This window comes from Hydractinia symbiolongicarpus, chromosome 7 (genome assembly GCF_029227915.1).
Source record: "Hydractinia symbiolongicarpus strain clone_291-10 chromosome 7, HSymV2.1, whole genome shotgun sequence".
Taxonomy (NCBI): Eukaryota; Metazoa; Cnidaria; class Hydrozoa; order Anthoathecata; family Hydractiniidae; genus Hydractinia; species Hydractinia symbiolongicarpus.
In genome coordinates, this window is record NC_079881.1 from 5174696 (window position 1) to 5187995 (window position 13300).

The 13300-nt window shown below is 32.8% G+C and overlaps 1 protein-coding gene across 3 annotated transcripts; it reads right to left on the reverse strand.

The window, feature by feature from the left end:
• Nucleotides 1-166: 166 nt before the first annotated feature.
• LOC130649649 (uncharacterized) lies at nt 167-12971 on the reverse strand. Of its 3 annotated transcripts, none has more exons than XM_057455982.1 (19): nt 12855-12971; nt 9779-9886; nt 8542-8626; nt 7599-7650; nt 7030-7137; nt 6889-6934; nt 5254-5312; nt 4969-5004; nt 4664-4716; nt 4171-4228; nt 3690-3818; nt 3414-3550; nt 3054-3108; nt 2786-2848; nt 2191-2250; nt 1742-1824; nt 1403-1469; nt 1301-1325; nt 167-1151 (listed from the first exon to the last, which is right to left on the reverse strand). In XM_057455982.1, the coding sequence occupies exons 1-19, from the start codon at nt 12874-12876 to the stop codon at nt 1117-1119; spliced, it is 1281 nt and encodes a 426-aa protein (XP_057311965.1). In that variant the 5' UTR covers nt 12877-12971; the 3' UTR covers nt 167-1116. The 3 variants fall into 3 exon arrangements, with proteins under 3 accessions (XP_057311965.1, XP_057311964.1, XP_057311963.1); XM_057455981.1 differs by lacking the exon at nt 12855-12971 and adding an exon at nt 10992-11481; XM_057455980.1 differs by lacking the exon at nt 12855-12971 and having other exon boundaries at nt 9779-10894.
• Nucleotides 12972-13300: the final 329 nt, after the last annotated feature.

Here is a 13300-nt window from a genome sequence, read left to right on the forward strand (position 1 = left end):
GGATTTTCAAAATATGCGATGCAGTACTCGGTTGCGACAGGCTACTAAAAGAAGATCAGAAAAAGTTTCAATGACGATACACATCTGGAAATTTGCAAAAAAATAAATTTTCCGTTTTTGATAAAATGCCCTAAATTTTACCTAACCCCCGACATAGTTAACATCGTTTTATGGAACCAAAGTCCATCTCCCTTGGATTTGGCCTTAGAAACTCTCGATTTAACCGGCTGGTGACCTGGTAGAGCGTTCGCCTCCAGTACAGGCCGAGTCATGCGAAAGACCATATAAATGTGATCGATCCTTTCTGCTTAACGTTCAGCATGAGTACTGGATTGACGCGGTTGTCCATTTAGGCAATTGCTCTTAACGGAAGTACACTGTCCCAAATTTATGCAAACTCAGTTAGGCCAGATATTTCTCTCCGGTTGCAGAAATGCTCGCTTCAATCAAAATTAACATGTTTCTGCTTGATTACTCTGTATGTTTCTCTTCATAAGTTGCTATATTCTATAAAAATATTAGTCAAAATAACTATTTACAGTAACACAAAATATTTTACGTAAATAAAAGTTCACGTTCACAACTTCTATAAATGTACCTACAACCCTTAAGAAATAGCTAAATAATAACGCAAGATGTTAACATCATTACTTGCGGAAGCACAAATTTCTGACATTTTGTCGATTAAAAATGGCGCGATATATAAATATATAAATATAAGCAAGCGCACGATATTATGCATCAACGATAAATACACAAAAAGATACCTTCAGGGAAGAAATATGCGAAATTTACAGGACAATTTCAAACGAGTCGGAAATAAGGTAAAATGAAAATACGAGGCAAACACGCAAACAATTATTCCCCATATTTTCTTCCGCATTTTTCACTTCTGCATTCGTTTCTTCCCTAAAGTTAAATAAATATTATTTTACAGAAAAACGACATATTACAAGTACGACGTACGGCATAGCAACGACTAATTGCTGTCGGCGCCAGTTTAAAATCGCAGATGCAAACATTTAACAAAGAAAGAAAGACAAATTATCGCATCGTCTGTCATCTTAACAAGATAAGATCGTTGCTAAGCGATCTTAGGACTGCTGTGTGATTAGTTTATACACAATACACCGTTCGATCGAATCCTTTTCCTGTAAAAAAGAAACAAAAAGAAGATAATAAACCAGCTGATCTGTTTGTCCTGTTTGCATGGCGTATAAAAAAAGGTTTTTCAAGTGATAAACTTTTTGACTTACTTACAAGAAGCAAAACAGAGGACAACAAACAAAAAAATTCCTACCTATTCCTTCGATAATCTTCTTCGACTACAAATTAAATAAGAAATTATTAAGTAAAACCGATGTGATTATTCTGCATGGAAATATTTAAAGAGATAACTCACCATAAAAGACGTATCACTAGAAAAAACACAACATTCGAATTTATCTGCAAATGAACACGTGGTATTTCTAAAAAGAAAACAAAAAACACGTGACCATCGGAGTGATATTAAACCTCAAATAATATTACAAAGGTTTTACTCATTTGAGTTGTACTTTACGTAAAAACATATCGAATGGTGTTCCTGTAACAGAATTAGTTCGCTACTTCTGTACGTAAAAAACACATAACCAACCACAAAAAGGAATACTTAAATACAGGTACGTAGCTACGTAAAAAAATATCCAATGGTGTTCCCTGTAAAAATAGGATTGCTACTTCTGTACGTAAAAATACTTACCCAACCATAAAACCAAAGAAACTCGGATCAGTGTCATAGACTGCGCATGAAGAAGTTTCGGTATATGAATATCTTTTAAAAACCTAAACATACAAATGATACATCCTGTAGCAAGGACCTACTCTCTCATCAAAGCAGTATTTTAAGGTTGTTTTTATTGCAGGGGTGTTCATTATAGCAGCTTTACTTTTTTTGCAGAAGCAGTACTTGCTCGAGGGAAGTTTATTACAAGAGAGGAACATAAAGTGTACTCTACTTTACTATCAGAAAGTTTCGTGGAAAAACAATTCCGCAACATTCTAGGTTTAATATCAAGAAACAAGAAAAACAGTACTAAAATCTTTAATTGCGAAAATTTCTGACAATAAAGTATATTTCTGTTAATTTCTATAGCTTTGATTGGAATTTTATGTGGCAGTGTAAACTTAGCCTTCTAATGTTTCTTGTACCTCTCCATCTTCTTTGGTTAAGACAATATCTCTCTCCATAAGTTGCAATTTTAGTCGTACCTACAAGTGAAAAAAAATATAATGGAGAAAATACCCTCGTACGCAGAGCCTAAAATATTTATCTAAACAAAAGGTTACAAGAACATGGCGCTGCACTTACGCCTCCCAGTTGGCTAAAAGGCGTTATGCTAATTTCTCGGAAATGTCGTTTTTAAAGTTGGAAAGCAGAATTATTTAAACGCATAGAATAAGATCTTGATATTAGATATTTTTTACTTTTAATTTTATCTAGCGCTTACAAGAATATCCGTTGCTAATTTATCAACCAACTTCCCGTATTAAAAGATGATTTGCTTCGAAGTACGCATGCGAATTCATAAAAAAAAAACAATAATGGCGCATAATTGAAAAACATGATGGCGCATAATTGCAAAACTCAAAAACAGTCGAGAAACCTAAAGGTTTATTTTAAAAAAAAGGACAAAATCTATGATATTTTTAGTGTTTACACCCTAGAGTAACAAAAAAACTATGAAAGTATCCTCTATGTATACAAATACTAGACAACATAACACAGTATGTACATAATACTTACACTTTTGTATTCTGATTGTAAAAGTTTTTTGACTCCATCTTGAACAAAAATGCAACTGCCATTCTATAGCAATAAAAACGTTTCTTAATCACATATCAAACGAACAAACTAACAAACAAATGACGGAGAAACTGATTCTGCATCTGTTGTTATCGTCGTTGTTGCCATGGTAATTACTTGTTAAAATTGACGACTAATTTAATCCTAAGAATGCATTGGATGGATTATTTATAGTCGAAGAGTTGAACATCAAAAAAAATTCACTAACACTTCCGACATCAGAAGAACCATGATAATTCACGTAAAACGTATGAAGTAATCTCCTAAAATGAAAGAATATCTAATTTTATTACGCAAGAATTCTATAGAAGCATAAGTAAAGAAAGTCTTATAAATCTGTTTAAAGTTTAAGTTAACCTTTTCTGTTTAAGCACGGTAGAAAAATATTTAAAGAGGGGCATGAAACGAAATACGTGTTTTCTATTTCACATTCTATTCACAAATAACACAAAGGGTACTCAGGGTACTACACAAAAAGTCTGGGTGTAGAACTTATAACGAATGATTGCTAATACATAAAAACAAACAAACAAACAAACAAACAAATCAAAAAATAACTTAATCATACTCGTTTTCTTGATTGTTTGGATCACAATTCTCTTTAGGTTGTTCTTTTTGTGTGACCATGGAACATTTACCAGCTGAGCACAGAGCTGCAAATCTTCTATAAAGCGGCGAAAACCAACGGCCGTCTGGAAAACGACCCTAAATAAAACAGGCCTACTCTTTACTAGAACTTGTACATTTAGGACTTTTTAGTAGAACGGTACTGGTAGCGAATTCTTGCGAAATGGGCGACATTCGATCCGTAGAAAAATCTGTAAAAGATCTGAAGCAAATTTACTTTAACAATGGTAGCTGTGATAGGCTTTCCACGATTTTTCCTTTTCAACTCGCTTATCCTACATGACCAACGTTCATCTATTAACTGTCCATGCAACTCATCGAGACAATCTCCGGGCTGAACATCATTCTGGGAAATAGAAAAAATAGTTGTAGCATGACAAGCCACACGCGGTATTGATTAACATTAAAAAGAATTGAAGAGAATTTTACAATATTTATTTTTGGGGGCCAGATTAGACCTAAATGGGGAAAACTCTTAAAACACGAAAGTTATCATCAGTACGTTATGAGTATCAACATGCGTGTTTGTGAAAAGTTCAGGCGAACGTATACAACAGGGGAGTGTGCGTATAGAACAGGGGAGAGTGCGTATAGAACAGAGAGGTGGGCGTATAGAACAGAGAGGTGGGCGTATAGAACAGGGGAGGGGGTGTACTAAACGGGGGAGTGGGCGTAAATTCCAGTTTTCGTTAAAATACCTCGTCAGCTGCACTACCAACCGCAACATCAATGATCATGCATTTGCCTTCCCAAGTACTAAAAACAGATGCGAAGGTGTGTATAAAAAGATTAGCTTCAAAAACATCTTAAAGAGCGCTTTTTTTAAACAGGCTGTGTGAATGGAGCAAATGCCTAGTTAAGCTGTATTTGATCAGTATCCATCTGGTAAACACATAATTTTAGAGAGAAAAGGGTGTTGAAGATCATTGACAATATTTGTGTGAATATATGTTGTTGTTTTTGTTCCAAATTATCGCTCACCTCTCTTGTATACCTAGAGTAAATACATTCTCATCCTAGTAAGAAGAATGAAATTCGCAGCAATTATTTGGATTTATACAAGCAGAACATTCTAGAGAGGCGAGTATGTAAAATAATCCTCTAAGTTGTCTTGTTAACACGTTCTAACTTAGAAAAGTTACAAAATAGTTCAATTCTTAAAAGATGTTTGCAAAACTCAAAAGTACTCACAACAATGTCATTCCTAAAAATGCGCATGGTACGAACTCAAATCTTTGATACGCCTAAAAAGAAAACAAAGTTTTAACAAAAACTATCTATAATACCCGTATACGTCTGTCTGTTACACAAAATGGTAACCGCAGTAGCGAGACACACAAATTGCGGTAAATAAAGGACGGCGAGCCCGATTTATCCACGAGCCACTGACTAGTACTATAAAAAACAGTACGATATCGTATGACGTGACACAAGGCGGAGGGCGGTTAAGGGCGGTTAATATTATGTTAAAAAATCTTTTGTATTCAAGTACTTACTGGTATTAACCATGTTTCGTCAAGAAAAGAACAATCCTGTGATAAAAATAGTTAATTTCAAACAAAAAAAGAACGACATTAACAACGATAACGACGTCTAAATTGACAACGATTACGACAATAACCAGAGCGACAACGACAGCAAATGTAAGCAACAACAATGATGGCAATAAAAATAATAACAAAGACAAAAACAGGGACGACGACGACAATAATCAGAGAGACAACGGCAGAACAACATCGACAACAAAATGACAGTACGTACAATGACAAAAAAACACATACATTTATATTCAACTTGTAAGTCTTTTTCTTGAGCGATTTTAATATATCGATCACCACACCTAAGATGAAAAGGAAACTGAGTGTACTATTAAACTTTTTAAAGTAAACTTTTCTGAAAGTGACAATTAAAATCAGTTTTTTAATTGTTATGTACGAAAAATAATATTTTGCAGAATACCTAAAGTCATAAATTTCGCGCGTAAATTAAAACTTCATAAACATCAAGTTTTGCACATCTTTGGACAATTTTTATAGGTTGTTCAGAAAAAATATATTATTAACAAGCTCGTGAGCTTGTATTAATTAACAAGCTCGTGAGCTTGTATTAAAACGCAAATGTGTCCCACAAGAATGGAAATTTTTGACTCTCTGAGCACCGACATCGTGGTAACTATTTTTAATTTTTTTTTCTTTGCTGTTTTAAATTTTATTTTTTAAAAAGATAAGATAAGTGTTCAAAAGCATTATTTAACTAACTGGTAAAATAAAGGTGTCTCCACCAAAGTTTACAAAAGTAAATGTAGGCAGAGTTAAGGTCTTCCCACATGCCTGGAAAGTAGTCTGCCAAAAATAAAAATTTCACAACTAAAGTAAGAGAGAAACGAAGACGCTCCACCATATCAATTTATTAAATACATCGATTTTACGAAATTTGGTTAATGTAATGCAAGCAAAAGGCGAATTATATTGTAAATAATGACGAGAACGGAATTCTTTTCACTACGCTAATGACACTCCAACATAAAGAAATATGATTTCGGAAACACTCCGAGAAAACGTAAATTTTCCGATTCCCTCCTTGTTATTTTTCTCCGCGCTATAAGTGCACAGGATTCTTTTTATCGAAGTTTGCTGTTTGTGACAGTTCTGGTAATATATATTTTTTTAACTACAGCTATTTTCTTTTTCGAACAATTAAGATATAATCGTATATTTTTTTTTATTTTGCTTTTTCTCACTGAGTGACTCTCTTATACCCCGTTCTTTTTTTTGGGGGGGAAAGGTCTACTAAATTATTAAATTTCGCAAATTTTAGATGCGGCTTGTAGTCTTTCTTCTTCCTGTCAGTCAGAATATCCAAGACTGACCAACTAAAAATAGAAATTTCGAAGAATTTTCCGTTCAAGAAGATCTCACAAATCAATTTTAAAAAATAACTGCATAGTGTGTAACACATATTATTGCCTATCTGAATAGCAAAATATGTCGTGTCTAACTTCGTGACAAAATTCCCAATCTGATAGACAGCTTTTGTAAACTTTATTCGCGAGGTTGTTTACGTGTATCATATGTCTTGTTATACTTTAAATCTTAATCTTTTCCAATTTCGCATTTTTTTAAAAGTATTATTCCACTAACATCAATTTTCGCGCAATCAAATGCACAAAAAATAGTAATTTTGTGCAACCAATTGTTCGTCCAGCGGCTCTTGCGAGAGTTAAGGTAACAAATCAAAACGAAGAGAAAAAAAAGGAAAAAGGTTATCGAAAATTTAGAAATACCCTATTTTATTTACACTTTGAAAACATCCAAGGTAGCCTTGTGATAAGTTCTGCGGAGAAGAACGGAGAACAATACGGTACATGTTACTATAGAAAGGTGACTTCATAAAAAAAAGTGACGTATGAAACATACCTTTCTCGCGGTAATCTACCAACACTGAGTAATCTTTGTACCAATACTGAAATATAATGTAAACAGTCTGTTATTTAATAACAATGGAAGGGGGGAAGGTTTGAGTATCAAGGTGTTTTTAATTAAACACAAATAAAATACCTTAACATAGTCTTGATTATCTACAAGTGATTTTATTGCTTGCACCAAAACACCTTTCACTAAAGCAAGGCGAAGAAACACTCGACCGCGACTCAGTGACGTACAAACCTAAATAAGGGGGTAATAGGGTTTAGGGGTAAAAGGAAAAAATTAAAATTCCAAAAAATTGCAGATAGGGATGTATTATGCCATGGGTAAATCCTTTACCATGTTTGTACTTATATTACCTACTTAAATATATTACATTAAAATAGCAAATTCGATATATCTTTAGCAATTCCAAAAATTTTTTCGCGGGCTAACGACTAATACTTTTCATTGCACTGCACGAAAAATGAAAACAAACCACTGCAAGAAAACTAAATGTTCAAGAAATTCTACGAAATGCAGTAGAGTAAGAAATGATGGATTTGTGTTTTTATCACATGTTGCAATACAATGTGCTTGCAAACCTGAATGACTAAACACATCAATCACGTGATCACAAAAGAATTTTCTGGTTCATGCAATTTCAAAGACAACTTGTAAAATATATCACTGAAAAAAAACTGCAAGAGTTTACCACTTACCCTGGGACATTGTTTTACCACAGATATAACGTGAGAGATGGACGGAGGGACGCTAAAAAAATAGCAACACATCACTACACACTGACTAGCCAGTTTAAACCGTAGCGGATTCCTCTTTGATAAGATCTTTAATAAGATACTGACAATGAAGCCAATAAGTGATGTCACACATTTTGACAAACCATCCTTATTCCGAATTCGGAATAATTTCAGCAACACCTTTGTGAAGAGAACATGACACACGTATATCACAAAAATTAACTGTTCTTTTATGGTTTTTTTTATTAAAACAAAGCAATAGCTTGATCACGAAAGTTTTTTTGGCAATTTTATCCTATAAGCTTTTAAATGGTTTTGTTAACTTTAGATGCGTGCGTGTCTAACCAAGATGTCTGGATAAGAACTGTGTCAAATTATCACCTTTTGTTATATTTTGGTAGATGTTTAGAATTAGCAGATATTGATTCAACTTTCTTTTAGAATAAGGAATTTTCATAGAAGAATTTGATAAAATTTGAGGAGATTTTTATATTTTGATTTTTTAAATAAAATTATTTGAGGAGATCTTAAAGGTGATGTCAGAAGTGAAGAATAAAGTAAGAGCAAACTGGGGAATTTTAGGGAAGCCTTTTAAAATTTAGAAGAATTGAGGAGTTTTGATGAGGCTCTTTAAAATAAGGAGAATTGATGAGTTTTGATGAGGCTTTTTAAAATGAGGAGAATTGATGAGTTTTGATGAGGCTTTTTAAAATGAGGAGAATTGAGGAGTTTTGAGGAGGCTTTTTAAAATGAGGAGAATTGAGGAGTTTTGAGGAGGCTTTTTGAAACTGAAAACAATTAAGGAGTTCTGAGGACACCTAAAAATTGAGATGAATTTAAGAGTTTTGAGGAGGCTTCAAACTTGAGAAGAATTGAAAAGTTTTAAGAAGTCCTGACAACATACCGATTTACTACTTTGGAAGAAGTCGTCAAACCTTCTATACAGTTCCAATAGTCTCGATCAGCCAATCTAATAACACCAAGCCCGCCTATAAGAGAGATTTTAAATTAAGAAACTCAGACACACTGATATACATTCGTTTCTTTATGTAAAAAATCAAATATTCCAACCTTGTTAAAATTAAAAAAAATTACTAAACAATTTGGCTGGAGCAACGAAGTAGTTAAAATAGTAAATAAATACAATCTTTTTTAAAATCAACTTAATATTTAGTCAAATCTCAACATGCTTATTTTTTAGTCAATATCCAGATTTGAAGTGGTTTAATCGGTGCTTAATTGTATTCACCTAATTTTCGTAATTTATGTAAGAAAATAGAGTAACAAATTATATTCTTAGTTCTGTACAAATACCGAACTGAAGTTCGTTAATATTTTTCATATCCAGTTCAGTTTTTTTTTGTAGCAGAGTAACAAAAAATCATTTTTTTATAAAGAAAGAGTGTAGCTATTAATTAACATGGCCGAATTAAAATTCTAAAAGTAAGATTTGAAAGAGAACAGCGTCTGCAAATTGCCAAAAATAAAAAGATATCCGATTTAGAAAACACAGATACTGCCGAACGCGTAACAACTTTCCAAAAAACATTCCATTGATTTTTTTTACTAATTGAAATTATTGTTATTGGGTGACATATCAATATATATATACAATACATACATATATATCAAGCCTCTTTGAAATTTAGTTTAATTACGCTTAAACTTCCTTCAAACCGTCTCAAAATTTTAATTCTATTTGACTATTCCTCCTTACAAAATATTGTTATTGTCCAGAAAAGAATAAACTCAGTCATACATGATTCTCTCTAAAATCTTTGAGAAACAGGGGGCAGTATTGAAATTGGTCTGTAATTAGATACTTTATAAACATCTCCTACTTTACAACTCTACTCAGGTGACTTATGGTGCGACCCTATAAAGTTCGTGTAGAGATAATGAAATCGTCATTGCAGCATGAGGTGTTGGTGTGTTTAGGTTTACTATGTTAACAAAGCTGCACGACGCAGCAAAATGCTGTTTTCCGCGTTTCACGTACTGCTGAGTTGCCAGAACGTGCTTTTCTCGAGTTTTTATAAATTGAGTGTTGTTCACTATAGGTATTATTAACTGACTGTCGGAACTGAAGCTTAACCAACACTGATACGCGAGCAGACGAAATGAGCAACACGCATACTTACGTTTTAAACCCTGTCTCAAGATGGCTTCCAGTGACTGACAGAATGCTGGCAACACTTCACTTGAATCTGTTATTACGTCTTCATGTTCCTGAAGTGTCGATGTAGCAGCTGAAAGTAAAAAAAAATCATCAGTTCGATGAAGAACAATGCTTAACATCAAAAACATTAAAACCTTACACAGTTAAATGTTAGAAAACTATCGCTAACTCTTGCCAGAGTGTAGTGAGATCATTCTAAATTCTCTGATAAAGAATTTTCATTGTTAATAGCACTATAAATAAACTAGTCTTTTGATAGCTTATTAAAACAATGAAAATATCATCGTCAACATGTACCGTAGTTAGAGGTGGGCAGTGAAGCAAGGAGATCTTTATCGTTTAGAAAGGAATGATATGAGACGGACCAGGTGGTAGCTATGTAACATCATTTTGTAAGACAGAGAGAGAAAGTTCAAATGAGCTACGAAACAGACAAGTATTTTTAGTTTTAAACATATTATTTAAATAAAAAAGATTGAGTTAGTTGAGAAATTTGATAATCAGTTCCTTAGACAAAGCTCTAAGATAGATCGAGAAAGACTTGGCAAGAGATAATAAAGACAGATTTGATGCAGAGGGGTTTGAGTTTAGAAATAATATAATCTAGATCAGATTGAAAGGTCATTAATACACCACGCTCAACTCATGCTAGGGATGGTAACCCAAGAACACAATATCGTTAGTAGGACTGGGACATAAAAAATTTAACAGAAAAAGAACATGTTTTTCTTTGAAGAAAGTTTAATGCAGTAACAACATATGTCAAAGTTTTTTTTTCGTTTTATTTTTTATTTTTGTCAAACTGCCCATGCGCTAACAAATAAACTCGCGAACTATTTGCGCTACAGCGGAAAATGGAATCAAATGGAACTAAGGCTAAACAAAGTCTAGGTTACGCAGAGGGTCTTCGAAGCGTGACGAAACTCTCCTCTGATTGGTGAATAATTCTGGATAGTGAAAACATTTCTAACAATTAATGCAGGGTTGAGTTAAAAATTCCCTGATAAGGAATTTTCATTGTTAATAGCACTAACAAACTACTCGTTGGATAGCTGATAAAAACAAAAACAACAACAACAACAACAACAACAACAACAAAAGCAACATTTTGCAACTTGACTAATCGCTTTTAAATAATTAATTAAGAAAAATGTATTATTGTAATGAGACCTTACCACTGAATCTATCAAGCAAGATGCTTCTTTCTGTGTAAAAAGACATACTGGAACGGTACCCGACCACACCAAAAGAGTTATAATTACGAATTCAGTTTGACCATAATAGCCAGAAATTTTTAAGCAAATTCAAATTACTCTTATTTAAAAGAAAACTTCACAAAAGAAAAGTTTTTATTGCATGTTTAAAAAAAACAGAGCTCATAATGGGTACAAATTCTCTAAGTTGAGCAGCATGCATAATTTATGAAAACTCATGTTAACATTCTCCCTAATTATGCAACTCAAGTCTGCATAAATTATTAACAGCCACTTCCATTTTGTAAAACCTATAACGCTAATTCATTCAAGCCAGAAATAGACCTGAAATAAGTTTGACAGATTTCTTTTTTTATATAGCTTCTAAAAAAACTATATTTTTCTCACTTTAGTACTGACATCTGGTTCGAAAGAATATCTTAAAAAGAACATATTTTTTATAGTAAAAGTTATGAAAGAATATAAAGAGAAATTCCACTGTGAATTCTTATTTTACATAGTACCGTACTACTTACAGCAAAGTACGGCACAAAAACAAAACAAAAAATCATAGATATTTATAGACTCATACTATAGGTCATAGTCTGCAAGATCATGTGTGCTTAATATAAATCATAGAAGATTGGAATCAAGCAATGCATATCAAAATTCAGAATCCATCCAACCATTTTAAACAGATCCTACGATGGGTAGGCGGTAAAAGATAGGGGAAAGTGGTGTAGACTAAATCCTTTTTTTTAGTCATTTCCCCAAGGTGCTACTTACGTTGTAGGACTTGCAATCAACTATTAATTGAGTTGAAGACTTTGTCTAACGTTTTAAAAAATTGCTGATGGATTTTACAGACTTTTCTCTTTCATATTTTCTTAAACTACTGGTGTAAACAACATAGAACTCTTTAAACGCTACGGCCGTGGTCACGTTCTTTCTAACACACTGCTTTCTGTACTGAATAAAAACATTGAAATTTCACCATGAAAAGTGGTTATTTGCCACATGATCTGTTTAAATCACCCATCATAATAAAAATGAACATAGAGGCATATTGACAGATCACATGGCAGATCACATGACAGATCACATGACAAATAACCTGAACATGGATGAACTTTCTTGATTTTTCCATAAATAATTTTTCACAAAACCAGTTTTTCTTCCAAACATAGTAATACACTGCTGACACTTGATACCATGGTTTTACATTAAATCAAATCTTTATAGCAAACATGAAAGTATCATTTTTTCTTCTGCTCTTTCTCTCTCTCTTTCTTACCCATTATAACAAATCAAAACAAAAAAGAAAGAACTAAATAAAAATTCGCAAATTCAACTAATAAAAGTGCTCAAGATTTCCCAAAGTTCCTTTCGTAAAAGGTTTTTCTGGGAATATAACAGACAAAAATTTTATTCTCCATTTTCTCCTTCTATACGTTTCAATGTATGAGGCCTAAAATACATGTTGTCAAAGTATAAGGCCCAGAACACATGTTCTCAAAGTATAAGGCCTAGAATACATGTTGTCAATGTATAAGGCCTAGAAAACATTTTCTCTAAGTATAAGGCCTAGAATACATGTTGTCAATGTATAAGGCTTAGAATACATGTTGTCAATGTATAAGGCCTAGAATCCATGTTCTCAAAGTATAAGGCCTAGAATACATGTTCTAAATCAGTCCTAATAACTTTAAAATTTCAAAGTAAGCTATTTTTTGTGACTTCGAGAATCATAAAACATTAAAAATTTACTTTCCTAACACAGGAGTGAAAATCTACAAGATTGGTGTAGTATAAGAAAACATACTGCAGTATAAAATCAATCCCTACCATCGTCAGTGTTGTTGTTCATAGTTTTTCAGCAAAACAACTTTCTAACTTCTTCATAGCCACAAAATTAAAATTATTAATTAAAATAATCTAAACATAAAAACAAAAATTAGTTAGAATAAAAAAACCCCAGCTTTCCTCATTTACCATAATTACTGGATTAAAGATAAAAACAAAGGATGGCTTTTAAAAGAATATCGGAGTACATGAAAAAAATGAGGAGAGTTGTGTAATCGTGTAAAATGGCCGTTAAAATTTTGATCAAATTATAAAATAGCCTCGTGAATCTGGTTTAGTATTGTCTTACTTGAAAATGACAGTTAATATCTAAGAAAATGTATTGATGAGTTTATACTAATATCAGATAAAATTCATAGAAGATAATAATAGTATCTCTGCACCGCCATTACTGACACTTCATGGTGGGTTGAATAAGTTGGTTAATC

Coding starts and splice junctions, on each gene's coding strand:
- LOC130649649 (XM_057455980.1), bottom strand. CDS start 9,944: ATGTTTTTGATGTTAAGCATTGTTCTTCATCGAACTGATGATTTTTTT. Junction 2,849..3,053: donor GTTCTTCTGATGTCGGAAGT/GTTAGTGAATTT, acceptor TTATTGCTATAG/AATGGCAGTTGCATTTTTGT. Junction 1,825..2,190: donor TAACCAAAGAAGATGGAGAG/GTACAAGAAACA, acceptor TTGTATGTTTAG/GTTTTTAAAAGATATTCATA.